At 44.8% G+C, this 27,101-nt stretch overlaps 1 protein-coding gene and 6 non-coding genes across 7 annotated transcripts in view; 6 read left to right on the top strand and 1 right to left on the bottom strand.

Annotated features, from left to right (window-relative positions):
- DNAJC5B (DnaJ heat shock protein family (Hsp40) member C5 beta) overlaps positions 1-12,118 on the bottom strand; it is a 97,391-nt gene extending 85,273 nt beyond the window's left edge. The window contains exon 1 of the mRNA XM_074573627.1: positions 12,012-12,118. Within this exon, the coding sequence (XP_074429728.1) occupies positions 12,012-12,118 (107 nt within the window). The remainder of the gene's footprint in view (positions 1-12,011) is intronic.
- Positions 455-527, top strand: TRNAA-AGC (transfer RNA alanine (anticodon AGC)). The gene has a single exon. It is a non-coding gene; the product is annotated as a tRNA-Ala (tRNA).
- TRNAY-GUA (transfer RNA tyrosine (anticodon GUA)) lies at positions 1,283-1,371 on the top strand. The gene is given in 2 exon segments: positions 1,283-1,319; positions 1,336-1,371. It is a non-coding gene; the product is annotated as a tRNA-Tyr (tRNA).
- On the top strand, positions 5,086-5,174 carry TRNAY-GUA (transfer RNA tyrosine (anticodon GUA)). Its single transcript is given in 2 exon segments — positions 5,086-5,122; positions 5,139-5,174. It is a non-coding gene; the product is annotated as a tRNA-Tyr (tRNA).
- TRNAA-AGC (transfer RNA alanine (anticodon AGC)) lies at positions 5,510-5,582 on the top strand. Its single transcript has one exon. It is a non-coding gene; the product is annotated as a tRNA-Ala (tRNA).
- On the top strand, positions 6,970-7,058 carry TRNAY-GUA (transfer RNA tyrosine (anticodon GUA)). Its single transcript is given in 2 exon segments — positions 6,970-7,006; positions 7,023-7,058. It is a non-coding gene; the product is annotated as a tRNA-Tyr (tRNA).
- TRNAY-GUA (transfer RNA tyrosine (anticodon GUA)) lies at positions 8,562-8,650 on the top strand. The gene is given in 2 exon segments: positions 8,562-8,598; positions 8,615-8,650. It is a non-coding gene; the product is annotated as a tRNA-Tyr (tRNA).
- Positions 12,119-27,101: the final 14,983 nt, after the last annotated feature.

Here is a 27,101-nt window from a genome sequence, read left to right as displayed (position 1 = left end):
TTGAGTCCACAGGTCATGGCCAAGCTCAGCATCAATGGGGAACGGTGGGCAGGCACGGACAGAGCTGTGACCCAGATCCAGTGGTTCTCAGACAGGCACCAAGGGCAAGAGGTTCAGCTACAAAGTGCCTCCTGTGCAAAGGAGGGCCAGGTCTCTGCTGAGGCTTCTTGTACCATTTTCATGCAAGGCCACCGTTTGGGCATGCTCCAAGTTGTGGGTGAGCTCAGACAGCCAAACACCCAGGGTGGTGGGGATGCCGTCAGGCTCCCAAGGGATTGACCCCGAGGTCTGGTTTTGCCAGAGGGCACCTCCCTCAGGCAAGTGAGTGGGTGGGTGGGTGGGTGTGAGTGTGGGAGCCAGTCCGATGGGAAGGCCCCGAGTCCGGGTGTGGGGCAGGCTGGGCCAGGGGTGGGTGGCTGGCAGGGGAGAGGGCCTCAGGCAGAGGCCGTGGGTTGGGGAATTAGCTCAAGTGGTAGAGCGCTCGCTTAGCATGTGAGAGGCAGCGGGATCGATGCCCGCATTCTCCAATGCTTTTCATTCCCCTTGCCCGGACACAGGGCCCTTTGCCTGGAGCCTGTGTCCTCTGGAGGCCGTGGAAACACACGGTGCACCCAGTCTGCAAAGAGTAGGACATTCTACTGGGGTGTAACATCCCAGGGTGTAACAAGAGCAGCACCAGGAGTTTTACAGGAGACCTTATTTTCTCCCTCTTTGCTTGACACAAGTCCAATATCATCTCAAGCACTCTGTCCAGATTTGAGCTCCACCGTAGAGGAAATTCATCATGAAAAGGCAGTAAATTCAGTGGAGCGCTATGGAGAAGCTCAGGGAATGGGGGTATTGCTACGAGCGAATGGGCTGAGGGCACTGGGCCTGTTCAGCCTGGAGAAAGAGAGGTTCAGAGGGCTTACACGTGACCTTCCAGCACTCAGGAGGACCTTACTGAGTAGAGGAAATGTACTTTTGTCTGGCGCTTGACCAGAGGGCAAAAGAGAGCGGAGTGAAATGGAATCAAGAGAAGCTGCAGTAGGATACGGGTAAGCCTCTTTGTGGCCCTGAGGAGAGTCCAGCTGTAGAGGATGACGTGGAAGGAGCTTGAGGAGTTTTTCTGTCTGTGGGTTTGCATGCCTTGGTGGACTAAATGGTTGAGCAAGGTGGTATGATGTTGGAGCCGAGTCTATTTGAATGAGGATGTTGGAGCAGAGGCATTGTTCTCCGCTTTGCATGGAGAAGCGTTGGATGAGTGTGTGATGGGCGAGGTACTGGGCAGGGCTCCATGCTTCCTTCGATAGCTCAGCTGGTAGAGCGGAGGACTGTAGGCTCCCTTGCACGGCCATCCTTAGGTCGCTGGTTCAACTCCGGCTCGAAGGAGCGCCCTTTTGGCTCTGCACCGCACCCTGCAGTGCCACTGCCTTTTGGCCCTGCCCGGGTGATTCCCCTTCAAGGGCTGCACAGCCCTGAACTCTTGCTTGAGGTGCAGAAGATGACTGGCCAAGGCAGTTTTAGGTGAGTGCTGGGCTGGGGATGGTGGTGCTGAGCGCTGGGGTTTTTGAGGAGTGACCTCCCTCAGGCAAGTGAGTGGGAGGGTGGATGTGGGTGTGTGGGAGCCAGTCCGATGGGAAGGCCCCGAGTCCGGGTGTGGGGCAGGCTGGGCCAGGGGTGGGTGGCTGGAAGGGAGAAAGGACCTCAGGCAGAGGCTGTGGGCTGGGGAATTAGCTCAAGTGGTAGAGCGCTCGCTTAGCATGTGAGAGGCAGCGGGATTGATGCCCGCATTCTCCAATGCTTTTCATTCCCCTTGCCCGGACACAGGGCCCCTTGCCTGCGGCAGTATCCTCTGGGAGGTTTGGGAAGGTCCTGGTCTGCCCAGGCTGCACAGAGAACAACAGCTTCCAGGGCTACATGTAGAGTACGATGGACTCAGGATCAAGGGAAGGGAGTCTTCCCCCTTGCTTGCCATCTAACAGATGGCACCTAGAATGCTGTGACCAACTTTGGTTCTCCATGCAGAAGGGAGAGAGAGACCGACTGCAGCCACCTCAGAATAGGGCCACCAGGATTACTGGGAGCAGGCGCACATGCCCTGTGAGGAGAGGCCAATGAATGCGGGCTTGTCCAGACGCCAGGGAAGAGAGGGCTTTGGGGAAGCTAAGCAGCATCTTTCAAATGCTTATCATGAGGTTTTGCATTCAACAGCTAGGCTTTTTGCTGGTGTGATTGGTGGAGGAATGACGAACAACAGGGCACAGCTGAAGCAAGACAGGTTCCATTTTTGTTTCCCTCCCACCAGCCAGGCAGGAGAAGGCGGCTGCCCAAGGGGCTGTGCAGCCTCCATGCTTGAGCTGGCTGGCTGAAGCCTTGAGCAAACTCGTGGGATCTCTGAGCTGGGGCTGCCTGGTGATGCATGCTGGAACAGACACGTATTGAGGCCTCATCAAAGGTGACTGCTTTGACAACTCTGTCATGCGGGCAGATCTGGGAGAGCGCCCTGATGGTCCTTCAATATCTCTGCTGATAGACCTGAGGAGTGCAGGCTCCCTTGCGTGTCTACCGCTACATCTTGTCCGGGCCCTGAGTGGCCCTAACAGGCCTGAATGGCCCTGACCAGCCTCATGCCGGCCTCCACATCCACCCATGGATTTACGTTCAGCTCTGGGCCTTCACCCTCTTTCCGTGCGACACCGCAGGAATCCTGGTCTCTAGCTCACCCATGCCTATGCTGCTGTGCTCATCCTGAGTGCCATTACGTGGCACGTGCAGGACAACCTGGTGATCAGGCGCAGTCAGGATCATTCATGAACTGCAGGTGCTGCTTGACAAACCTCATCTCCTTCTATGACAAGGTGACTCACTTAGTGGATGAGGGAAAGGGAAAGACTGTGGATGTCGTTTACCTGGACTTTAGTAATGCCTTCGACACCGTTTCCCACAGCATTCTCCTGGAGAAACTGACTGCTCATGGTTTGGATGAGCGTACTCTCTGCTGGGTAAAAAACCGGCTGGGTGGCCAGGCCCAAAGAGTTGTGGTGCATGGAGATCAATCCAGCTAGTGGCCAGTCACAAGCGGTGTTCCCCAGGGTTAAGTATTGCACACAGATCTGTTTAATATCTTTATCAATGAACTGGATGAGGGGATCGAGTGCATCCTCAGTAAGTTTGCAGCTGACACCAAGCTAGATGGGAGTGTTGACGTGCTTGAGGGTAGGACGGCTCCACAGAGGGATCTGGACAGGATGGAATGATGGGCCGAGGACAATGGTGTGAGGTTCAACAAGGCCAAGTGCTGGGTCCTGCACTTGAGTCACAACAACCCCATGCAACGCTACAGGCTTAGAGAAGAGTGGCTGGAGAGCAGCCCAGCAGAAAAGGACCTGGGGGTATTGGTCGACAGCCAGATGAATATGAGCCAGCAGTGTGCCCAGGTGGCCAAGGCGGCCAACAGCATCCTGGCCTGTTTCAGGAAAAATGTGGTGAGCAGCACTGGGGAAGTGATTGCCCCCTGTACTCGGCACTGGTGAGGCTGCACCTCGACTACTGTGTTCAGTTTAGGGCCCTTCACTCCAAGAAAGACATTGAGATTCTGGAGCGGGTCCAGAGAAGGGCAACAAAGCTGGTGAGAGGTCTAGAGAACAAGTTTTATGAGGAGCGGCTGAGGGAACTGGGGTTGTTTAGCCTGGAGAAAAGGAAGCTGAGGGGAGACCTTATCACTCTCTACAACTACCTGAAAGGAGGTTGCAGTGAAGTAAGGGTCAGTCTCTTCTCCCAAGTAACAAGCCATAGGACAAGAGGAAAAGCCTTTAGTTGCGCCAGGGGAGGTTTAGATTGGATATTAGGAAAAATTTCTTCATCGAAAGACAGAAAGACATTGGAACAGGCTTCCCAGGGAAGTGGTGGAATCGCCATCCCTAGAGGTATTTAAAAAAAGAGTAGAGGCGGTGCTTAGGAACATGGTTTAGTGGTGGTTTTGTCAGTGTCAGGTGGATGGTTGGACTCGATGATCTTAATGGTCCCTTCCAACCCAGACGGTTCTATGATTCTATGGCTATGCCATTGCCTATGTCCAACCACAGAAAGCCTTGATGCAGATGCTGACATGCAGACGGATATTCTGTGTTGACCTCATCCCTGTCTTGTCAGTCTGGATCTGCCTGGCATTCACTGGACGTGATCATCACGCTGACCTACAGAGTGACATCCTGGCGTGCTGTTGTCCTTGCCTCAGTATGACAATGGTGCCTTCTGCTTCTTGACTGTCTCTTATAGCAAGGCACCATGGCTTGGTCTTCCCAGGTCAGGTGGTGTGGACCTGAGAGATGGTGGGCAATATGGGACTAAGACAAATCATTCTTTCTTCCTGATGAATGGATCGATGCCCATGTTCTCCAGTGCTTTTCATTCCCCTTGCCTGGACACAGGGCCCTTGACCTGGGGCCAGTGTCCTCTGGAGGCTGTGGCAGCACGCAGAGCACCCAGTCAGTAAAGAGCAGGAAAAGACCCCAAGGTGTAACAAGAGCAGCACCGGCAGTTTTACAGGAGACATTACTTTCTCCATCTTTTCTTGACAGGCATCAAATGTCATCTCAAGTACTGTGTCCAGATTTGAGCTCCACCACAGAGGAATGGCATCAAGGAAATGGAGCAACTTCAGCGGAGGGCTGCAAAGAAGCTCAGGAACCAAAGGGATTTCTATGTGAGGATGGACTGAGGACACCGGGCATGTTCAGCCTGGAGAAAAAGAGGTTCAGGGGGCTTACACGTGACCTTATAGCACTTTGGAGGACCTTACAGAGCAGAGGAAATGTTGTCCGTTTGTCTGGTGCAGAACCAGTGGGCAAAAGAGAGCAGAGTGAAATGGAATCAAGAGAAGTTGCAGTAGGATACGGGTAAGCCTCTTTTTGGCCCTGAGGAGAGTCCAGCTGCAAGACTTGATGGGCTAAAGGGTTGCCCATGGTGGTTGCCGGTGGTATGATGTTGGAGCCGAGTCTATTTGAATGAGGATGTTGGAGCAGAGGCATTGTTCTCCGCTTTGCATGGAGAAGCGTTGGATGAGTGTGTGATGGGCGAGGTACTGGGCAGGGCTCCATGCTTCCTTCGATAGCTCAGCTGGTAGAGCGGAGGACTGTAGGCTCCCTTGCACGGCCATCCTTAGGTCGCTGGTTCAACTCCGGCTCGAAGGAGTGCCCTTTTGGCTCTGCACCGCACCCTGCAGTGCCACTGCCTTTTGGCCCTGCCCGGGTGATTCCCCTTCAAGGGCTGCACAGCCCTGAACTCTTGCTTGAGGTGCAGAAGATGACTGGCCAAGGCAGTTTTAGGTGAGTGCTGGGCTGGGGATGGTGGTGCTGAGCGCTGGGGTTTTTGAGGAGTGACCTCCCTCAGGCAAGTGAGTGGGAGGGTGGATGTGGGTGTGTGGGAGCCAGTCCGATGGGAAGGCCCCGAGTCCGGGTGTGGGGCAGGCTGGGCCAGGGGTGGGTGGCTGGAAGGGAGAAAGGACCTCAGGCAGAGGCTGTGGGCTGGGGAATTAGCTCAAGTGGTAGAGCGCTCGCTTAGCATGTGAGAGGCAGCGGGATCGATGCCCGCATTCTCCAATGCTTTTCATTCCCCTTGCCCGGACACAGGGCCCCTTGCCTGCGGCAGTATCCTCTGGGAGGTTTGGGAAGGTCCTGGTCTGCCCAGGCTGCACAGAGAACAACAGCTTCCAGGGCTACATGTAGAGTACGATGGACTCAGGATCAAGGGAAGGGAGTCTTCCCCCTTGCTTGCCATCTAACAGATGGCACCTAGAATGCTGTGACCAACTTTGGTTCTCCATGCAGAAGGGAGAGAGAGACCGACTGCAGCCACCTCAGAATAGGGCCACCAGGATTACTGGGAGCAGGCGCACATGCCCTGTGAGGAGAGGCCAATGAATGCGGGCTTGTCCAGACGCCGGGGAAGAGAGGGCTTTGGGGAAGCTAAGCAGCATCTTTCAAATGCTTATCATGAGGTTTTGCATTCAACAGCTAGGCTTTTTGCTGGTGTGATTGGTGGAGGAATGACAAACAACAGGGCACAGCTGAAGCAAGACAGGTTCCATTTTTGTTTCCCTCCCACCAGCCAGGCAGGAGAAGAGGGATGCCCCGGAGAGCTGTGCAGCCTCCATGCTTGGAGACTGGCATGAGCTTACTGGCCAAAGCCTTGAGCAAACTGGTGTGATCTCTGAGCTGGGGCTGCTTGGAGGAGATTTCAGTAGAGATGTCCCCGGGCCTCATCGAAGGTGATTGCTTTGACAACTCTGCCATGCAGGCAGAGCTGGGAGAGGGCCCTGCCGGTCCATCAACAGCTCTGCTGGTCGTGCACAAGACTTCAGTCTGCCTTGCATGGCTACCTACCCCTACGTCTCGTCCAGGCCCTGAGTGCCCAATGAGACCTGAAAGGCCATGATGAGCCTCACGCTAGGCTCATCGTCACATCCACCAATGGGCCCAGGAGCTCTGTTCATGACCAGCTCTGGGCCTTCACTCTCTTTTGGTACTACACCGTAGGAGTCCTGGTCTCTGTCTCAGCCATGCCTATGGCTATGCCAATGGCTGTGTCCAGCCACAGAGAGCCTTGATGCAGACGCTGACATGCACATGGATGTTCTGTGTTGACGTCACCCCTGTCTTGTCGGAATGGACCTGTCTGTCATTCACTGGGCGAGATGGTCATTCTGACCCACGGAGTGACTTCCTGGCGTGCTGTTGTCCTTGCCTCAGAATGACACTGGTGCCTTCTGCTTCTTGAGTGTCTCTCAGAGCAAGGCACCATGACTGGGTGTTCCCCGGTGAGGTGTTGTGTGGCTGAGGGATGGTGGACAATGTGGGTCTAAGGCACAACCTTCTTTCATCCTTCCTTCCTACTGAAGACAGTCACGTGGGTATAGGCAAGTAGTGTGAGAACTGAGCAGTTGGATGAATGTCTGAGGAAGGCGTGAGATGATGATGCCTCATGCTTCCTTCGATAGCTCAGCTGGTAGAGCGGAGGACTGTAGGCTCCCTTGCACGGCCATCCTTAGGTCGCTGGTTCAACTCCGGCTCGAAGGAGCGCCCTTTTGGCTCTGCACCGCACCCTGTTCCGCCTTTGTCTCTTAACAGGAATGTTCACACCGCGGAGGCACTTGTGAGCTCAGAATGGGGCAGTTGAGGCCCACCAAAACGGCTGCTGGGGATCAAGTGGGGAAGGCTGCACAAGCTTCAGTGGCAGCCCTCCAGTGGACAAGCAGCTCCACTCCGTGGTGCTGCTCAAGCAGGTGGGAGTTCAGGCAGGCTCCTTGAGTCCACAGGTCATGGCCAAGCTCAGCATCAATGGGGAACGGTGGGCAGGCACGGACAGAGCTGTGACCCAGATCCAGTGGTTCTCAGACAGGCACCAAGGGCAAGAGGTTCAGCTACAAAGTGCCTCCTGTGCAAAGGAGGGCCAGGTCTCTGCTGAGGCTTCTTGTACCATTTTCATGCAAGGCCACCGTTTGGGCATGCTCCAAGTTGTGGGTGAGCTCAGACAGCCAAACACCCAGGGTGGTGGGGATGCCGTCAGGCTCCCAAGGGATTGACCCCGAGGTCTGGTTTTGCCAGAGGGCACCTCCCTCAGGCAAGTGAGTGGGTGGGTGGGTGGGTGTGAGTGTGGGAGCCAGTCCGATGGGAAGGCCCCGAGTCCGGGTGTGGGGCAGGCTGGGCCAGGGGTGGGTGGCTGGCAGGGGAGAGGGCCTCAGGCAGAGGCCATGGGAATTAGCTCAAGTGGTAGAGCGCTCGCTTAGCATGTGAGAGGCAGCGGGATCGATGCCCGCATTCTCCAATGCTTTTCATTCCCCTTGCCCGGACACAGGGCCCTTTGCCTGGAGCCTGTGTCCTCTGGAGGCCGTGGAAACACACGGTGCACCCAGTCTGCAAAGAGTAGGACATTCTACTGGGGTGTAACATCCCAGGGTGTAACAAGAGCAGCACCAGGAGTTTTACAGGAGACCTTATTTTCTCCCTCTTTGCTTGACACAAGTCCAATATCATCTCAAGCACTCTGTCCAGATTTGAGCTCCACTGTAGAGGAAATTCATCACGAAAAGGCAGTAAATTCAGTGGAGCGCTATGGAGAAGCTCAGGGAATGGGGGTATTTCTACGAGCGAATGGGCTGAGGGCACTGGGCCTGTTCAGCCTGGAGAAAGAGAGGTTCAGAGGGCTTACACGTGACCTTCCAGCACTCAGGAGGACCTTACTGAGTAGAGGAAATGTACTTTTGTCTGGCGCTTGACCAGAGGGCAAAAGAGAGCGGAGTGAAATGGAATCAAGAGAAGCTGCAGTAGGATACGGGTAAGCCTCTTTGTGGCCCTGAGGAGAGTCCAGCTGTAGAGGATGACGTGGAAGGAGCTTGAGGAGTTTTTCTGTCTGTGGGTTTGCATGCCTTGGTGGACTAAATGGTTGAGCAAGGTGGTATGATGTTGGAGCCGAGTCTATTTGAATGAGGATGTTGGAGCAGAGGCATTGTTCTCCGCTTTGCATGGAGAAGCGTTGGATGAGTGTGTGATGGGCGAGGTACTGGGCAGGGCTCCATGCTTCCTTCGATAGCTCAGCTGGTAGAGCGGAGGACTGTAGGCTCCCTTGCACGGCCATCCTTAGGTCGCTGGTTCAACTCCGGCTCGAAGGAGTGCCCTTTTGGCTCTGCACCGCACCCTGCAGTGCCACTGCCTTTTGGCCCTGCCCGGGTGATTCCCCTTCAAGGGCTGCACAGCCCTGAACTCTTGCTTGAGGTGCAGAAGATGACTGGCCAAGGCAGTTTTAGGTGAGTGCTGGGCTGGGGATGGTGGTGCTGAGCGCTGGGGTTTTTGAGGAGTGACCTCCCTCAGGCAAGTGAGTGGGAGGGTGGATGTGGGTGTGTGGGAGCCAGTCCGATGGGAAGGCCCCGAGTCCGGGTGTGGGGCAGGCTGGGCCAGGGGTGGGTGGCTGGAAGGGAGAAAGGACCTCAGGCAGAGGCTGTGGGCTGGGGAATTAGCTCAAGTGGTAGAGCGCTCGCTTAGCATGTGAGAGGCAGCGGGATCGATGCCTGCGTTCTCCAATGCTTTTCATTCCCCTTGCCTGGACACAGGGCTCTTTCCCTCCCTGGGTTCTCTCCAGGCTGTGGAAGCATGCAGTGTACCCAGTCAGCAAAGCGTAGGGAAACATCTCGGGTATGTAACAAGAGCATCACCGGCAGTTTTACAGGAGACCTTATTTTCTCCATCCTCGCTTGACAGACGTAAAATGTCATCTCAAGTACTGTGTACAGATTTGAGGTCCGACATAGAGGAAAGACATCAATGAAATGGAGCAACTTCAGCGGAGAGCTACAAGGCTTAGAGAATTGAGGGATTTCTATGTGAGGATGGACTGAGGACACCGGGCAGAGTGTTCAGAGGGCTTACGCCTGACCTTCCAGGTCATAGATGTAGGTTACGGAGTAGAGGAAATGTTGTGCTTTTTTCTGGTGCTTGACCAGAGGGTAAAGGACAGCAGGGTGAAATTGGATCGGGAGAAGTTTCTGCAGGATATGGGTAAGATCTTTTTGGTCATGAGGAGAGTCCAGCTGTAGAGGATGACGTGGAAGGAGCTTGAGGAGTTTTTCTGTTTGTGGGTTTGCATGACTTGATGGGCTAAAGGGTTGAGCAAGGTGATGTAATGTTGGAGCTGAGTCTGTTTGAATCAGGATGTTAGAGCAGACCCATTCCCCTTCCCCGGACTCAAGGTCTTATTCCTGGGCCTGAGCTCCCTGTGTGCCCAGAGGAGAGCAGCCAGGGCTATATCAGGAGTAGTACAGGCCATTGGCATAAGCATAAGTAAGGGATTATCCCTGTTTGGCAGTAATTAAATGGCATTCAGAGTACTGCACACATTTTCTAATAAAATTCCAAATCACCAATGTGTACTTTCTCACAGAAGTCTTGATGTACTTATTTTTTTGTAAGTCGTCTAGCATACTGTATCTTTTCAAACTTCTTAAGAAAACATAAGAAATACATTATCTCTTTGCATATTACTTCACTCTCAGACTGGAAAGCAGTAGCCAAAGTATACTTTAAGTGATTTTGCCAAAAATGTTTCTAAAGATTATTTTTGCAGGCTGTTGAACATAAACAGATCTCCTTTGAAATTCTGCTGATTAGAAGCCTGTTAGCTGTAGTCCTTGATAAATTAAACTGTGCCAAACTCCAAATAAAAGCACAGAGAGGTACCTCTGTCATGTTTATTAAAAAGTAAATTTTGCCCTGGGCTGTGGTAGTATGATTAATACTGACTTAATTAACAATGGCAGGAAACTCAGAATCAGGTATTGCTGGTTTTATACCTTGTACTAAAGAATACCAGTTCAGCAGCAGATTTTTGGATTAGCATAAATTAAAAGATAATTAAAGCAAATCTATGAGACTGACTCATCATTTTATCTTGCAAATATTTACAGCTACTCCATTAAAAGTGAATCCCTCTGACATTTCCACTTTAGTCAGAAGCAGCCTTTTTTTTGCTATAATTACTAATAAAGATGGATAAAGCACCACTGTCAGTGTTACCATAGATCACTGTGTAAATCATCCTTCTTCATGTTCAGCATGAAATATAGTTAATTCCATTCTACATTCTTCCATGACAACTCTCTCCTTTGGGGATTAAAGAAGGCCTCCTAAACATAAATTTAAATGTAAAAGCAACAGGAAAACATGAGGTTTGATATAGAAGATGGTTTCTGCAGCCAGGCTATACTACAGGGACACAGAAGGTGCAAGTCATGAGTGAATTTGATACTGTAGTAAGTTTATCCCCCCGTGGTATAGTTATGCAAGACAACAGAATCAGGAGATGTCAATAGCTTCCCTTCCATTGTGTGAAAAGTTTGAACATTCACTACTTCTCCCAACACCATTGAATAAATGCCTTTAGGAACAGAAAGCAGGAGAGATGCAATTTGTTCAAAACCAAAGGGAAGAGTCCCCACAAAATTCAAACTAAACAACCTACAAATAGATATATTTCATAACCTCTTTTTCAGTTCAAATATATCCTTGCATTTGTTAGGAAAAGCAAGCTGTGTTAAAGTTTGACTGGTAATACAGTACAACCAGCAACACCCAGAATGATGCTGTAATAAAAGTTTCACTATATTTATTAAACCTGAAAGTACATGTCTGGCATATTTTGATGTCAACAACATCTATTTCACTCATGACATTTAAAGTTCTTTCTCTTTTTAACAGCAGCACAACAGCTTTAAGAGCAAAACGACCCATAAAATTTTCTAGTCTTACTTTTAGGTCTTGTTACATTTCAACAATAAAATACATTTCACCATTTTGATAACTTCTACTTGAGTAAAACTTATCTTAAAATCCTCTCTTCTTTTTCAATAGAGAACCTACCGTTTCCTGTGCCAGTATGTTTCGGTGGTTGGTTATGCTCACTGTTAAAAACATGTACCTCTTTTTCAGCTCAAATCGCTTTTAGATTCCAAGAACTGATCTTGGTTATACCTGCCTACATAAAGTCAAGAACCCTCTCACACCCAGCATTTTTCCCCTTTCAAAAATATTACACACTATAGTCAAATAGTCTATTGCTCTTTTTTTTTTTAATGATAAAATAAACTGATGAAACTCCTTATGTCTCTTACTCTAGTTCTTGAATCGTTATTATAGCACTTTTCTGCATTTGCTTTACTTTTCAACATAGTTCACACGGGGTGCAGTATTCAAAGACAGCATTTTGCAAGCATAGTCTGTGTTATTTTATCCTAATAGTCTGACCTCTAATTCAGACAGATTAAAACATTTTAGATGAAGCACACAGATTGCTTTTGGGATGAAATCAATGGATTCACATTGCATCATCTCTGTTTCTTTTCAGGCTCTCAAGGTGCCAAAAAAAAAAAAAAAAAAAGTAACAATGAATGTCTACAGTGCAGCTAACTCAAAAGGTTTTACCATCATAATCATGCCAGACACAAGCATTTTTAGACATGTTGCAAAGCACATTTTACATACCTGTAGGACTTCTTAATCTCATCACGTGTTGCTCCCTTCTCTAGGGCCAGGATTTCATATAACGCTTCCCCTGATGTTGACAAAGCACGTTGCCTTTGTTCAGCCATGTTAGCAGTGCATTACCAAAGCTGCTAATGTAGAACAGAATTTAAAATAGCAGGGACTACAAGTATATATGGATAATATTTCTTCTTGTTCATTTTAATAGATTTTAATCAGGTAGTAAGAGGTTAAAAAGACATGAAAGAGAAACTAGAATAAAATCTCCTCTAAATTATTCTCCATCCGTTAAAATATTTTAAAATTATTTTAGAAAATGGAAAAGGAAACAACAAAGAACAGAAGCTCTTGTGTTAGGTAACACTGTTCATATAAAACCTTGATGTTGCTCTCGCTCAAATTAATGGCTAAATTTCCTACAGCATGAATGCCTGCTCATAGTATTTCCACCTAGTTTTATTTGTGTTTGGTTACATCTATCTTTTCTAAGTCTTAGAAGAATAACTCCACTATTTAAGGCATTGGCCTCTTGCAGTGGGGTAAAGAGTTTTGTATCTCTGAGTATAACCCAATGCAACACAGTGGTGAATTTTTGCTTTCTCAACACAAGGGCTTAGATTCAGCCTAACCAATTGTAGGTGCTCAAGATGAGTGATTAAGTTTGAAGCTTAGTCAAACTAGACTCCTTACATTGTCAACAGACAGAGATACATACTCAGAGGACAACCGACCAAGTACTTTCTCCCTATTACCTCTTCAGCGTGTTCAGGATGGCTGCATTCCCAACTCGACTGTGCCTGAGGACAGGTGGAATGAATTTGGACATAGGCAACGAGACTAGATAACCAAGAATCGACCTCAGTATTATAAAAGTAAGCATTTATTGAAAACTTATGCATGGGAAATACTGACATCAATCAGGGTTCTACCTTATTTGAGATACAAGAATTCGGGCTGAATTCATGAGCTTGTGATAAATTTAACAAGGTGCTCTTACACTACAGTGCCAATAAAAGCTAAGCACAGATTTAGTCCACTTCAGATCTATCATTCATTCCTTCTTTCATCACAGAGACATGGCAGACAAACAAGTAATTCTCCACTCAGAGGCTCTACTACCTCCTTACAGTTCATAGTTCATCCTTCTGGATTCGAAGAACCAAATGTTTTTAAACGAGCCCTAGCTAATGATAGGCAATGACATGAAGAAACTCATATAAACCATTATTTAAAAGACCAGGTATAGATACCTATCATTTATAAGAGAAAGTTGCAGCTCTTTGATGGTAGACTTGCCACAACAAAACTCTCACCACAACCTCTTTATTTCTTTGTATGTTGCACCCTTCTCCAAACGTTGAGAAATGATCACAGGAAAAGCCTAAAAGTGAGCTGTAACCCCAGCCACAAGAAAAATTTCTGAGAACCTGTTTTGTTAGGTAAGACTACCCATTCTGCTATTTACCCTTCTCATTGCTGAGCTAGAAACACTATCTTGCCATTATTCATGTATTATTTACTAGAGCACATTTTGGTTCAGAACCAGCCATGTAACATTTTTAAGCTCTTTAGCTTTGTTCAGTACCAAAAAGAAAATCAAATACCATGTAAATACACACAGAAATATAATAAACTGAGTAATTCTGGCACACAGTATCTGATTTTCTAAAAGACCTAAATTTATTCATATTTACTTTGATGTTTTCTTTTTCTAATAAGCTAACATACAATTTAGGGTCTTGTGAAAAAAATCCTTTCTACTCTTAAGTGTCATATAAGCCATCAACTAAATGGATTGAATTTTCATTTTTAATTAGCAATTAAGAATGAAATTGTATACAAGCTTATAGATAGTACTTTACCACCTGCAGTAGTTACAGTTCTACTTGTTAATAATGGTATGTCCAGAGCATATTTAACATAATCCTGGGATCTATCCTGATCACGCTGGAATCATGCAAGCCACATCAAGCCTGTTAATGCACAAGATAATGGTGGGCAACTGTGCGAAGACACAGATATACAGCATTATTTAAAAATTATGTTACATAATGCTGATTAGCTACATTGTAACCTTGATGAATAAAACAAAATTAAAGTTATGATGGATTTTATTCTGAAGACCTAAAAAGTCGAGTAATTTGTACTTCTCATAAAATAATATTAATAACCCAGTCAGCTATGGAAATTTAAACTCACTAGCCTATTCAGTCTTTTAGCGATTAATCACCTTAAACTTCTAGATACTCTATTTCTGACTTATTTAAAGCAGTCCTATAAAATACTAAAAGGACAATGAAATGACACTCATCTAGAAAAAGTTATGCTCTCTTTATTAAGGAAGATATAACAGTTCCAATTTTAGTACGAAATCCATTCCTGATGGCTGAAATTACATTAGAATCCTATTTTCAAGTTATGTATTTTTGTTCCAGTAGAACAGAGTCAAGCAAATACTGTTTTCTTCCTTGAATGACAATATAATGTATTAAAAGACAATCCAAATTCTGATAACAATTCCACATCTCCTAAGAGAATGGGACCCCAGTTAATTTCAAATTTTTCTGTACAAATTTTATATTACGCAGGGGCTGTAATAATATGCCTTTTTTTCTACCATACCCATCATCAATTTGAATTTGCGCTGAAAAATAAGGCAAGGTGATTAAAATAACATACCTGCTTCAAAAAGCGATGGAACACAGTCTGGCATGTATAAAGTCACAACATTATCAGTCCAATATCTTGATGTCTTTATGCCAATATAATCCAAAAGGAAAGAAGCAAGTGCCACTAGAAGCCCTCTTCCACGGAAAGCAGCTGCTGCTTTTCATCCTTCACAATCAAGGGTAAACAGGTCAGTGGAGTCTGATTACTCTTTTTGTTTGTTTGTCCAGTATCCAATTGGTTATCTCTCAGGAAGACCTATGAAAGAACAAATAAAACATTCATGAGCCTAAAGGCTAATACATCTGAGAGTTAATGACACCAAAAAATATGGGACATTTGTGTATTTAGTTAGTTGTTCTTCAGCGCTTTACTTTTGATGGGATCTTGATTTTGGTTTTTTTGCCATGCAAATTGGTTTAATGGTACAACACTCTTGCTCAAATTTTCACTTTTTTCAGAAGAGTCATGACTTAAGTTTTACTATATAGCCTCTGCCAGAACACAATTAACTGAAGAAGTCCCTTTAGGACTCCTCCTGAGTTCTTGTAAATTTTTACATCAAAACAGAAGATGTATGGTGTCTTCTTTTACTCTGATGGAGCTTCTCCTCTAACTTACATAATGAAAAAGTCTGGAGAGCCGTTCCTTTCCCTTTGGAATAGAGAAGACTGTAAATGCTAGAGACTGAAAGAACCAATTGCTCTTGGTATGTTATCCTTGGAACCAAATAGTTCACCCTTTGAACGCAAAAAGTTCATTTCCCAGATCACCCAATTCCAAATGATCCGGTTTTGTGGTGAGTTGACCTTGGCCGGCTGCCAGACCCCCACCCAGCCCCTTTCTCACTCCTCCTACTCAACAGAACAGGAGGAGAAAACAAGATGAAAAGCTTATAGATCAAGATAAAGATACCTGTTACCATCATGGGCAAAACAAACTCAACTTGGGGAAAATTAATTTAATTTACTGCCAATTAAAATAGATTTGGATGGTGAGAAACAGAGACAAAAATGAAAACAATGCCTTCCACCCACCACACTGTTTCCAGGCTCAACTTCACTCCTTCATTCCCAAGTCCTCTACCCCCATAGCAGACAGGGAATGGGGGGTTGCAGTGACACGAAGGGCCATGAAGATGATCAGAGGGCTGAAGCACCTCTGCTATGAGGACAGGCTGAGAGAATTGGGATTGTTCAGCCTGGAGAAGAGAAGGCTCCAGGGAAACCTTATAGCGGCCTTCCAGTACCTAAAGGAGGCCTACAGGAAGGACGGGGAGGGACTCTTTATCAGGGAATGTAATGATAGGATGAGGGGTAATGGTTTCAAACTGACAGATGGTAGATTTAGATTGGATATCAGGAATAAATTCTTTACTGTGAGGGTGGTGAGGCACTGAAACAGGTTGCCCAGGGAGGTTGTGGATGCTCCATCCCTGGAAGTGTTCAAGGCCAAGCTGAATGGGGCTTTGAGCAGCCTGGTCTAGTGGGAGGTGTCCCTGACCATGGCAGGGGGGTTGGAACTAGATGATCTTTAAAGTCCCTTCCAACCTGAACCATTCTGTGATTCTGTGATTTCATAACTGCTTCTCTCAGCTGATTCTTCTTCCTTACACTTATTTCCTGCTCCAGCATGGGTCCTTCCCATAGGCTGCAGTCCTTCACAAACTGGTCCAGTGTGAGTCCTCCATAGGCTACCTTTCCTGTCAGAAGAACCTCCTCCTGCATGTGCTCCTCTCTGTGAACCACAGTTCCTTTAGGAAAGAAATATCCATCTTCTCTGGCATGGGGTAGATGGGCTCTGGGGTGGATATCTGCTCTGGTGTCATCCTCTCCATGGACTGCAGCGAAATACCTGTTCCACCACGGTCCTCTCCACAGGCTGCAGGGGAATCTCTGCTCAGGCACCTGGGGCATCTCTTCCTCAGCCGCCTTCTCTGACTTCAGTGTTCGCAGAGCTGTTTCTCACTCTTTTCCCTCACTCCTCACTACTATGGAGTGTTTTGCTCTTTCTTAAATATGTTTTCCCAAAGGTGTCACCAGCTTGGCTGATGGGCTTCTCTGTGTCCTGCAGTGTGGTGGTGCAACCACACCCCACCCCCACCTTCAGGCCACTCGGTACTTGGCGTGATTTCCTCCCTACATGGGCCATATAATAATACAATGGACCAGAACGTAACATAATGGTCTAACATGAAAGAAAGAAAAGGTGGAGAGCAACAGACCAGAACACAACAGTGTGCCTGGTCCCCACGGCTCCTACTGCTTGAAGATAATAACTATAATTGATCACTCCTGACAACATATAGATCGTGGCCACAGAGTGGGGGGATACCAGGACCCCAAGATCTAGCAACTTCTGGGCTTGCATAACTGGTGAAAAGTACAGAATAGTCCGTTGTCCAAGCTGGGCCAGAGTGGAAAAGTACCCAACAAAAGTAAATTACCTCGGATCCTATAAGTAGCGATTCTAGTAGAGACCCTTTGAGCTCTTCTGGATGGCAGTGGGCTGTGGCCAGTATCTCCCTTGAGTTGAGACGCCGCTCAGGCTGACACCTCAAGGCCGGGGCAAAAGAATCCTTCTTGAGCCTCAACCACTGCCCATTGAGGAACGCCAATGCATCGTGAATATTTACCCTAAATTCAAGTAAGGGAAATTTTGACTATAGGTTAACCTCTCTTCCATCCACCTCTCCACCTGCATGTTTGTGATATATATACATTAGCTTTATGGATGTGGATGTTCTTCTGTCTGTTCGTGCATGTGTAGGACTTCAAAGCAGTACCTGTCGGCTCTTTAAAGTCACCCACTGTTAAGAAATTCCTGATTTTAGCAATCAGAAACCTGTGTGTATGTGTGTGTGTGTGCATGCTTATATTTTGCTCATGAGTAATTAATTTGAGATCTGTGCTTTTGCCCATATGTATATGTATTGATTTGGGATACCTTACAGCCAGTCAGTCTGCATCTTGACATCTTTGAATCTGTAATTAAGTCGCTGTTCAATTATTTTGTTTACTCACTTTGTAAACCTCTAAACCGGTTAATGACTAAGTGATGCTAAAATTTCAACCTCTTGATCTACCTTACATCATTAATAAATTTTGAATCGCTGCTAAATCATAACCACGTCAAGTATTTCCATCCGTGATATGCGGTGGGTCTGTCGTAGAGCCAGCTGTAACCAGCCCCTGACCTCGTCCCTCAGGGGCGTCCCTCCAGCGCCCTGCTACCAAAATCTTGCCACGACACCCAGTACACCCAGAACACGTGATCTACATTTATGTAGATTAAAGTCATGCACATGGACTCACAGAGCCCCATAACCCAGTAAAGTCTGCTTTGGCAAGAGTCAGTGAGTTTGTGCTTGGATTCAACTGCAAGACTGGAACTATGAATCAATTAAAAAAAAAACCAAACAAAACCTAAGCATAATTAATTACAATCATATAAAAACACTATTTATGAATAAGGAAGCAACAGTATGACAACGATAGAAAAAAAATTAAGTGGATGCTTTTTAATGTGAAGCATGTGATTTTAACATTTCTCTTGTTCTTAGGTATATTCTTTAATTTCAAACATTCCCTCAAATTTCAGCCTTGGATGGGGACAAGGCAAGGCACATTTCAACCTAAAATGTCAATGTTTTTCATAGTTATGAGAAGGCAAAATAGCATTGTCAAAATATCTTTCCCAGGACATTAACAACAGAGTAGGTACAGCTAATTCTATTCTATTTATTACATTGCGTGAACACAACAAACCAGATAATTCAATCATCTTGCATGATCTCAATCTTTGAAATGACTTCATCATTCTGGCAAAACAAAACAAAACAAAACAAAAAGTCCACTTTTTAATAGTAAGAAGAAATGAAGGGGAAAAAATATAAAAGGAAGAAAATAAAATCACTTTGAGGTTACTCAAATCCTCTGTACTTATATACATCCTATTATCAAGAAAAACATTGCTGTTCTGCAGTCTCGTCACATCCCTAGACCTACAGTTCTGTGGGAATACAGCTCCCTCTGGTGTGTTGAGCTAACGCTGCTCTGTAACCTACATGGCTTTTCTTATAAGCACTACTGTTTTGTTTGAAAGAAATGAACACTATTTCTGCAAATCTATTTATTTTTTTTTCTTTGGGGATTCTATATCCTAAGCACATTCTAACGAATCTTTAAAAGACTCTAATGAATTGTCGTAACTCTTTTGTCAGTTCAGCTATATAATTTAGAAGAATGAAATATAAAATTTAATACCTATTCACTCTTTTCATTAATTTGTACTTTTTTTGTATCGTAACACCTAATAGCGCACCACAACCTCCCTGTGGCAGACAACTAAAAGGCAGGCAAAACAAAACTAAAAGACAGTCCTATTCCCAAAGGACCTTCTATCTAAACGGCCTTACTTACACTTTACCTTTCATTTATATGTTGCCTGCATTTCAAAACAGACAAATCAGAACATGTCTGGAAAGGTAAAGTTGCATATCAGCCTACAAAAATTTGAAACATGGCCCAGACAGAGCAGGAGGTCCAGGGTTGCTTCAGAAGCCTACGGTTACACACAACCAGAGCTAAAGGTTGAGGAACTCTGAGTCACTCCGGTCCTTCCTCCCACCGCTCCCTCCTTTTCCTGGCTCATAGCAAGTTCAGGAACTAAGAGCCTGGAGCTGAAATGCATGAAAGGACTGGCATCATTGCTCAACAGTGGTGTGAATTTTTAGCTTCCAAGGCAAGGCACAACGATTTTTAAAAGCTGAATGGTTTTCTTAGTTTGTTGGATATAGCGGTGTTAATATCGACATCACCAAAGCATGAAGGAGGTACAAGTGGTCAGACGGGGCACTCCTGACCTTCATGGAGAACCTACAGCTTCTGACTCTTTCTGCCAATAGTGACAGGGAAAGAAAATCTCTGAATTTACTCAGAGGAATTTGGGGACTGAAATAAATTATTTTGCTGACGTACTTAAGTAAAGCCAGCAGGTTAAGGGAGGTGATCCTTACCCTCTACTCACCACTGGTGAGGCCATACCTGGAGTACTGTGTCCAGATCAGGGCCTGCCAGTACAAGAGAGACATGGACATACTGTAGAGAGTCCAGGGAAGGGCCACGAAGATGATGAAAGGACTGGAGCACCTCCCCTGTGAGGAAAGGCTGAGAGAGTTGGGACTGTCCAGCATGGAGATGAGAAGGCTCAGGGGGATCTCATCAATGTATGTAAATACCTGAAGGGAGGGTGCAAAGAGGACAGAGCCAGGCTCTTTTCTGTGGTGCACAGTGACAGGACTGGAGACAATGGGCACAAACTGAAACACGGGAGGTTCCCTTTGAACATCAGGAAACACTTTTTCACTGTGAGGGTGACCGAGCACTGGCACAGGCTGCCCGGAGAGGCTGTGGAGTCTCCATCCTTGAAGATATTCAAAAGCCGCCTGGACATAGTCCTGGGCAACTGGCTCTAGGTGGCCCTGCTTCCTTTCCCCAAAACTTCCCCAGTGTGATTTCTATTTTTAGAAATATGCCCCCTTTAGAAGTATGTCCCTTGTTCTACCAAAAAGGTGGTAAGGATATTAGCTAGGATGTTGAAATTTATATTGGTAACTGACCAGAAATGACAAGAGAAGAGCAGCAGGTGAGGAGACCGAAACTAGAGCTCTTGCTAGTTGATGACTTTTCACAGGGGAATGAATGTCAGTTTGAAAAAAAAAAAGAACCAAAACAATTAAAGCATGAGGATATGAGTAATGGCAGGTAGGCTGATGAGATGAGAGAATATGTACACTGAGAAAGGGTGGTAGTGTGTACTGCTTTTTCACTCTTTGGGCAGGATCTATCTTTTGTTTTATTTTTGAATATTGTGCTATGGTGATGTCAACCTTAATAACACCCAGCTGAGCAAGCTAATCAAAGGGCAAAAGACTGAGCAAGTGGAAAAGGATGCTTCTGCCATGATGTGTTGGGCCTCCGGCTCAGGCACAGGGACTGATTTTTGTTAACAGGGGAAGAGTACTTCTGAGGCAGCTATGTCCCAAAATGTTCTTCTTGTCATTTCTTCTTTAGCCAGTTCTGCTCCATATGCTCCTGGACATCTAGTGCATGCTACCTATTAGATACTCAAACAATCTCCTAGAGAAGAGAGAATTGGTTTAAGGTCCTTTCTTCAGAGCAGCCTTTTGAGATCTCAGCAAGCCCAATAATTCCACAGCAAGAAATTACATTCCTCTTGCCACATTTCTCTGTTACAGAATAGTTACTGTCATTATGGCTTCAAAAGTAATAACAGAATTGATTTAAATAATATGATTGCATTGCATCTGTTTTTAAATACGTATAACTATATTGGAAGGAAGGTATTCCATCTGGTAACCCATCTGCAACTCCATCTATACAAGAACTAAGTATTCATAAGAGAACATTCATATATTTGAATTCTCTGAACATATTGTGACCTTCTGTTACTATTCACATGGAATATCTCAATTTAAATATATGCTGGGTTTTTAATATCTTTCCACAACTGCAGTACTGGAAAAAGTAGCAGACTCAAGAAATACGAACCTTAAGTGAACAGTCAGTTGTGTACCCAAACTGCTCATGCCTTTATGTGGTCAACTTGACACAGAGAAGCGATCCAGAACTGTAACTTCCTAGCTCATTCCAGCAAATGCAGTTCAAAGGCTTCGTGGACTACCTAAGTGACATAGTATAAATATTTTTTTCCTAGAAATTAAATCAGAGGCTTTAAAATGAAGTTTTACATAATAGTAAATAGTAATACATAATATACTTAATTTTTTTCAGCAGGATACTCAGTGGAACACTGGGAATTTTATTTTCATCTGTGGTTTAGAAGAAATGTCTGTCTATCCTCCCTAACGTAAAGTGGGTCAAGGAGGTAGCCATAACTAAGACGTAAAGCAATAATCTCTCTGGCTCTAATTTAAATTTCTTTCTGAAAAGCAAAGGATAGGAAATGTCTAGTTTATATAGCTTTGACAACTCAGAGGTGAGTTATCTAGGGCTTCAAGTAAAAGTGAAGCAAGAGAGTCCCCGAATTTCTTATTTAGGCCATGCCTTGATAATTTATTTTGCAAGCAGCTGTAGCACTGTAAGGCATTATTCTACCACTTCCTATCATAAGTTAACAAACCAGCAGTTTTGGTAGCAGGGTTATTCATTTTAGCACAGGCTAATCAGCTACAGCTAAGAACCAGTAAGATTAGCTTGAACAGTACAAATGAGTGCTTTGAACTACTTTTAAGCTCATTTTACCAAAAACAGATTAGGAAATGGCAGTACCACAGCTTCTTGGTACCTGCTCCTTGGGAATCAACCGCTGCTTTCAGTCCTCCCCACCAGGTACAACCTTTCTCCAGCTCCTAACGGTTCTCTCCACTTGTTCCTCCTTCACGCAGTTTTCCTAAGCCACGCTTTGAGACCTCCTGCAGTCTTTGGCTAAGCAAGCTCTTTCCTGAAATCCCCAACGTTGTCCTCAGTTCCATCCTGCACCAACCCCCTAACTATTCTCTCCCAAATTCCTGCAAGCTGGTTCCTTACCTCCATAGATCCCAGGAGGGAGGGGATGCAGCAAGGGGGATGGCAGTCAGTAGCCATTCCTTTTTAAAGCTTCATTAATCCTCACAGAGGATTTATTACCCTGTCTTAGAAATGCTCACTTAATTGATGGCTGAGAAAGGTAAACTCTTTCTAAAGTGCTGACGAGTAACTACCTTATCTAGCTATTTAGATCCAGATAGGAATGTCTGGTCAGTGGTTGAGTTAAAAATCAAAGAATTAAAGCAACATGCAATCCCAGGAGTAGAGGAATTAAAGATTAATAGTTGAAAAGAGAGAAGTCTCAGGTATAATTTTTTTCTGAATGTCATTTACTGAGAGAAAGTAAAAATTCCTAAAAATATTTTTAATTAGCAGAAATATTTCACCAATAAAGTGAAGAAGCAAAACCATAAACACAAATGCTATTCTCCCCATATGAGGTGTAGAAAAAGCCACTGGAAATATTTCCCAATAAATCAGCAGACTAATGCTTCAGTAAATTAGTAGCTTCGTGGTTAACCATTTATCACAACTGCTCTCAGGGTTTTTTTTTTCCCCTTATTATGACAAGACCTTTCATCTAGGACATACTCAGAGCTGAAGCTCAAAAGTCTGAACCTGTGGGCTTACAGTTGGCTCAAGTCAACCTGAGGGCTGCCAGCAGAGGAGCGGTCCAAACTTTCACTCTTTTTTTTTTTCTTACTATAATTTTTTCATCCTTCGTTTTCAGTTAAATCAACTTGGTAGTCTGACTCACTCCATGACTGGCATCACTACTAGAGCTGATGCAATGGAAGTGGTGACATCACACCTTTTCATCAGCAGTAAAGTCTTACATTGTCTTCAGCTCACCACAAAACTACACCTGAAAAAGTATAGAAGGGCCAGAATACCATACAAGCGGTACCAAGAATACCACACAAGTGGTACCAAGAATACCATACAAGTGCAAAACACAAGTGAATTCTGTGGGAAGCAGCATGAATTAGAAGAATTAAAACTCCTCTGGACTAGTCTGTGACTATAGGACAGGCCAATATTTGGCAGCGTATTAAATATTTTGGAGGCCGTCACTGCCAGCTTTACAGTGCCACAGGGTGCGTGACACAACATGCCACTCCCGTTGAAACACTCTGCCAATTCAATTTGTTCAAACAAAACTTTGACGGGTTAACTTTGCCCCGGCGGGATGTCTGCTACAACAGGCATGGGTCGGCCACACAGCCCTAGCCCCTCGGTCGTTCCGGAACCGCCTGGTTCCCCTGCAGCCAGGATAAAAGCAGAGGGGGCGGCATAAAACCCTCATGAAGCGCTCTGCTAATTTGACAAAAAATGTAATCGTGTGCCCACACCTGATCCAGATCAAATTTGTAGCGCTGGGTGATGTGGCATGGCCTAGAGCCAGCGGTAATGATTGCAGAACCGCATCCCTCAGAGAAGGCTTCTCCTGGGGATGAATTACCCGGACGGGAGACTGTAAATAGGGAATGTGGCCTATCGCTGTGGAAACGGCTTGTGCTGCCTCCTCGGAACATGCCCTGATCCGCACAACAGAGACAAACCCTAACCCCTTGCCAAACCACCTTCCTCTCTGCCCTTGGAGGGAGGGTGCCGGGTTAAGCCTCTGACTGAGAGCATTAAGCAGCGGAGGAGGAAAAAGGAAAAAAAAAAAAAAAAGAAAGAAAAAAAAAGGAAATTACTTGTCTGAGGTTTTTCTTTCGGGCAAGTCTCTTATAAAAATAAAGGAGTGTACAAATGTCTTTGTTTCCCTGCCAACTTTTATAAGAACTAATTAAAACCAAGGAGAGCTTCATTTTCCTGTTTATTTCATACCGAGAACAGCTAATGAATTTAACCTATTGATGATTTTGCAGCTGCCGGCTTTAATTTGCTTATGATTGAGAAACAAAAAGTTAGTGTAGCAGCAATGAGCTGCCAAAGCTGCGAAGCGGTCACTGGTGCGTGATCCAGCTGTGTGATCAAACGTCAATTAGGCAGCTGTGGCAACAGAGCGCAGGCTGTTCTTCCGAGCAAGAAACCAGTATTAAAATTATGGCCCCTGCTTAGTAGTTGCTTATTTCCAAGTTGGCTGATCTCTCTGTAATAAGGTCAAATATAATCTTAAAGCTATAGAGCGCTGGTGTTTATTCCCTGCTAAAGAACATCATGCACTTTTCAACTTTATGATTTATCTGTCAATTGCAATAGAAAATTCAGGCCACAAAATTCAGTGGTAATTGCTATCAATAAATGAAGAATTATGCTTTACCAGAAAACAATCTTCGGGGGTAAATATTCACAGGCCTTAGCCTAACTCATATTTCTTAGTTCAGGCAAATCAATTAGAAGGCATTTATTATATCGAAGAGTCCTCTGGACTTTACGGAAATCAGACAGAATTCAATCAAGAATTTTATGGCTGCTGTAAAGCCTACAAAATAATTTTTAATGCGCTTTTGATTCCGAAGGTAAGATCCCAGCCATCTATAAATCAGTGACAGAACTCCCGATTGAGATTGACAGAAAATGAGCACCCAATCATTTGCAGCTCTTATTTATAAAATTTTCCATAAATTACTCTACGTGACTGGGAAATCTTATATGGGTTTTACTCACATTAAATTCTACTTGGTTTTTCTTTTTTTTTTTCAAAAGTGGGGAGGGGAGGATGATTCACTTCAGGGGAAGAGAGGTACTTTATTTTCTTGCTTTCCTTAAAAACCAGCTCTTCAAACTCTCGCATTTCATTTCAAAATATTATTTCAAAACACACTATAAATATTGGACAAGGATTCCCAAACCGCGGTATCCTAGCGTGGGAGTACCTAAGCTACTTCCGAAGGCATATGCAGTCCTTGGGAACTGCTGCTGTCCTGCTGCACCACAGGTCCCCAGCCAAGTCTAACCCTGCATCAGCTCATGCACCAAGCTTTGTACAATTCTAACAAACAGAAAACAGAATATTGAATAACAGCTAGCTCTACAAATTCACACTGCTACGTGTTTATTCTATTCCAAATTCACAGACCTGGAGATGTGAAGCTTTTCCTGGGAATCTGGGCAAAAGCCTTCTCCTTACAGCAAGTAGAAATTGGCCACCGGCACTCTCTGGCTGGAATGTGGCAGTATTATAACGCCTTCTTCTGCATGCATGGAGTTGGTGCCCTAGAAAGGTGAAATAATTTGCTATGATTTGGTATGTACGTCGTCTCAGAGCAGAACAGAATCCATATTATGAATTACTTGGTCGCAGTCAGTATATGCTGCTACTGTTCATTCACATCGCAATCTCCTCTGACAATGCTAGGCACCACGCTTTGCAATCCTTCATCATCAACTTTTGATGTCACAATTCAAAACAAACAATTTGCAGTAACGGATTTCACTGCTCCTTCCTTTTCCTATTTGCATATTATTTAAAAGTCACACACAATTTAAATTAATGTATTGTTACCAAATTTCATCAGTTGCTTCCGCAAATGGACGTTCATGCATATACACATGATGAAGTGACAAGAAAACAAAAATATATCTGAAAATTTAATTACAAAGCAATTACGCTTTGAGTTCATACATTGTTTGGGAACATAGCTTCATGCTGTACATTTTTCTCCATATCTTGCAATAAACCAGTCATTTGTAATGCAAATGGTATTGACTTGCAGCGTATTAGTATTAGTTCTGACTTCTAACAAACTAAAGTCAATTCTCCCGTTATCTGGGAATTGATTACTTTGGCTACAGATGCAATGACGTGTAGCTTGCCCACAGATCATCCTGTTCAAGATCAGCAGCAATATGACCAATCTTTCACCAAATTATGCTATTTGGGCCTATTGGTTCCCAAATCTTTGTGCTCTGCAGTTAAGTATCAGGATCTTTCTTTAGAGGTTTTACACTCTGCTTGCCTTTTTAGACAAATTACAGGTACTGCAGAATGTGTTTTTTATACTTACTTGGTGTAATCATTAGTTGAATGTATAAGTAAAACCTCCTGGCTACAACTGAGCATATGTCATGGTTTCCCCTGGTTTTAGGTATTCTATTAAACACGCTGTCTTGCAGGTTTTGAACAATTTGCAAACTAACATACTTATTCAGATTTTATACATTTTAGAATGAAATTGCTTAGTAAAGAATTGTATTAACAAATATTCAGAGTCCAAGGTGAGATTAAACATTATAAAAGTTGCTTGTTTTCTTAGGCCTATACTTGTAAAAAGTAGTCTCCAAACTTCTAGTCATATAATTTAATCTAGAAAACTGCTGACATGGTATTGATTTATGTAGATTTAACCGATGTTCTGACACATGACCAGAGGGTGTTCTCCATAATCCCAACTCAGCAAAGCATGTAAGAACATGCATAAAATTGAGTATATGCTTTTGTACCACTAATACTTTATGCCAATTAACCCATATTTTCTCCGCAAATTCTGCTATGCCTGTCGTGTATCATAAACATGTTACATATATATTCCACATATATGTTAGGTATTCCATATATGTAATATATTCCACATATCTGTTATGTATTTCAATATATGTTATACATATATTCCAAAGACTATCTTTATGTGAGATTTTAAAACTAGATTTTCTAAAATGAACTGCTTTTTGACTTATATAGTATCTGAGTAATCGCTTACATCATCCTGATTTACACCATCTACGTGGGTTTTTACGATACAGACAATGTCGTCTAACTGTGGGCTGACTCCAAAAGGGACACTCCCATCTCCAGTTATATACTTGCACCTTGTACCAGCTGTGCTGTTTGGCCGGTCCCACTTTTTGTGGGGGGGCTAAGGTTCATTTTCTGCCAGCTTAACTCCCTAAACTCTCCTGGCTT

Source organism: Larus michahellis, chromosome 2 (genome assembly GCF_964199755.1).
Source record: "Larus michahellis chromosome 2, bLarMic1.1, whole genome shotgun sequence".
In the NCBI taxonomy this organism is placed as follows: Eukaryota; Metazoa; Chordata; class Aves; order Charadriiformes; family Laridae; genus Larus; species Larus michahellis.
Note: the sequence above shows the minus strand (reverse complement) of the source record. Positions and strands in the feature narration are given on the sequence as shown.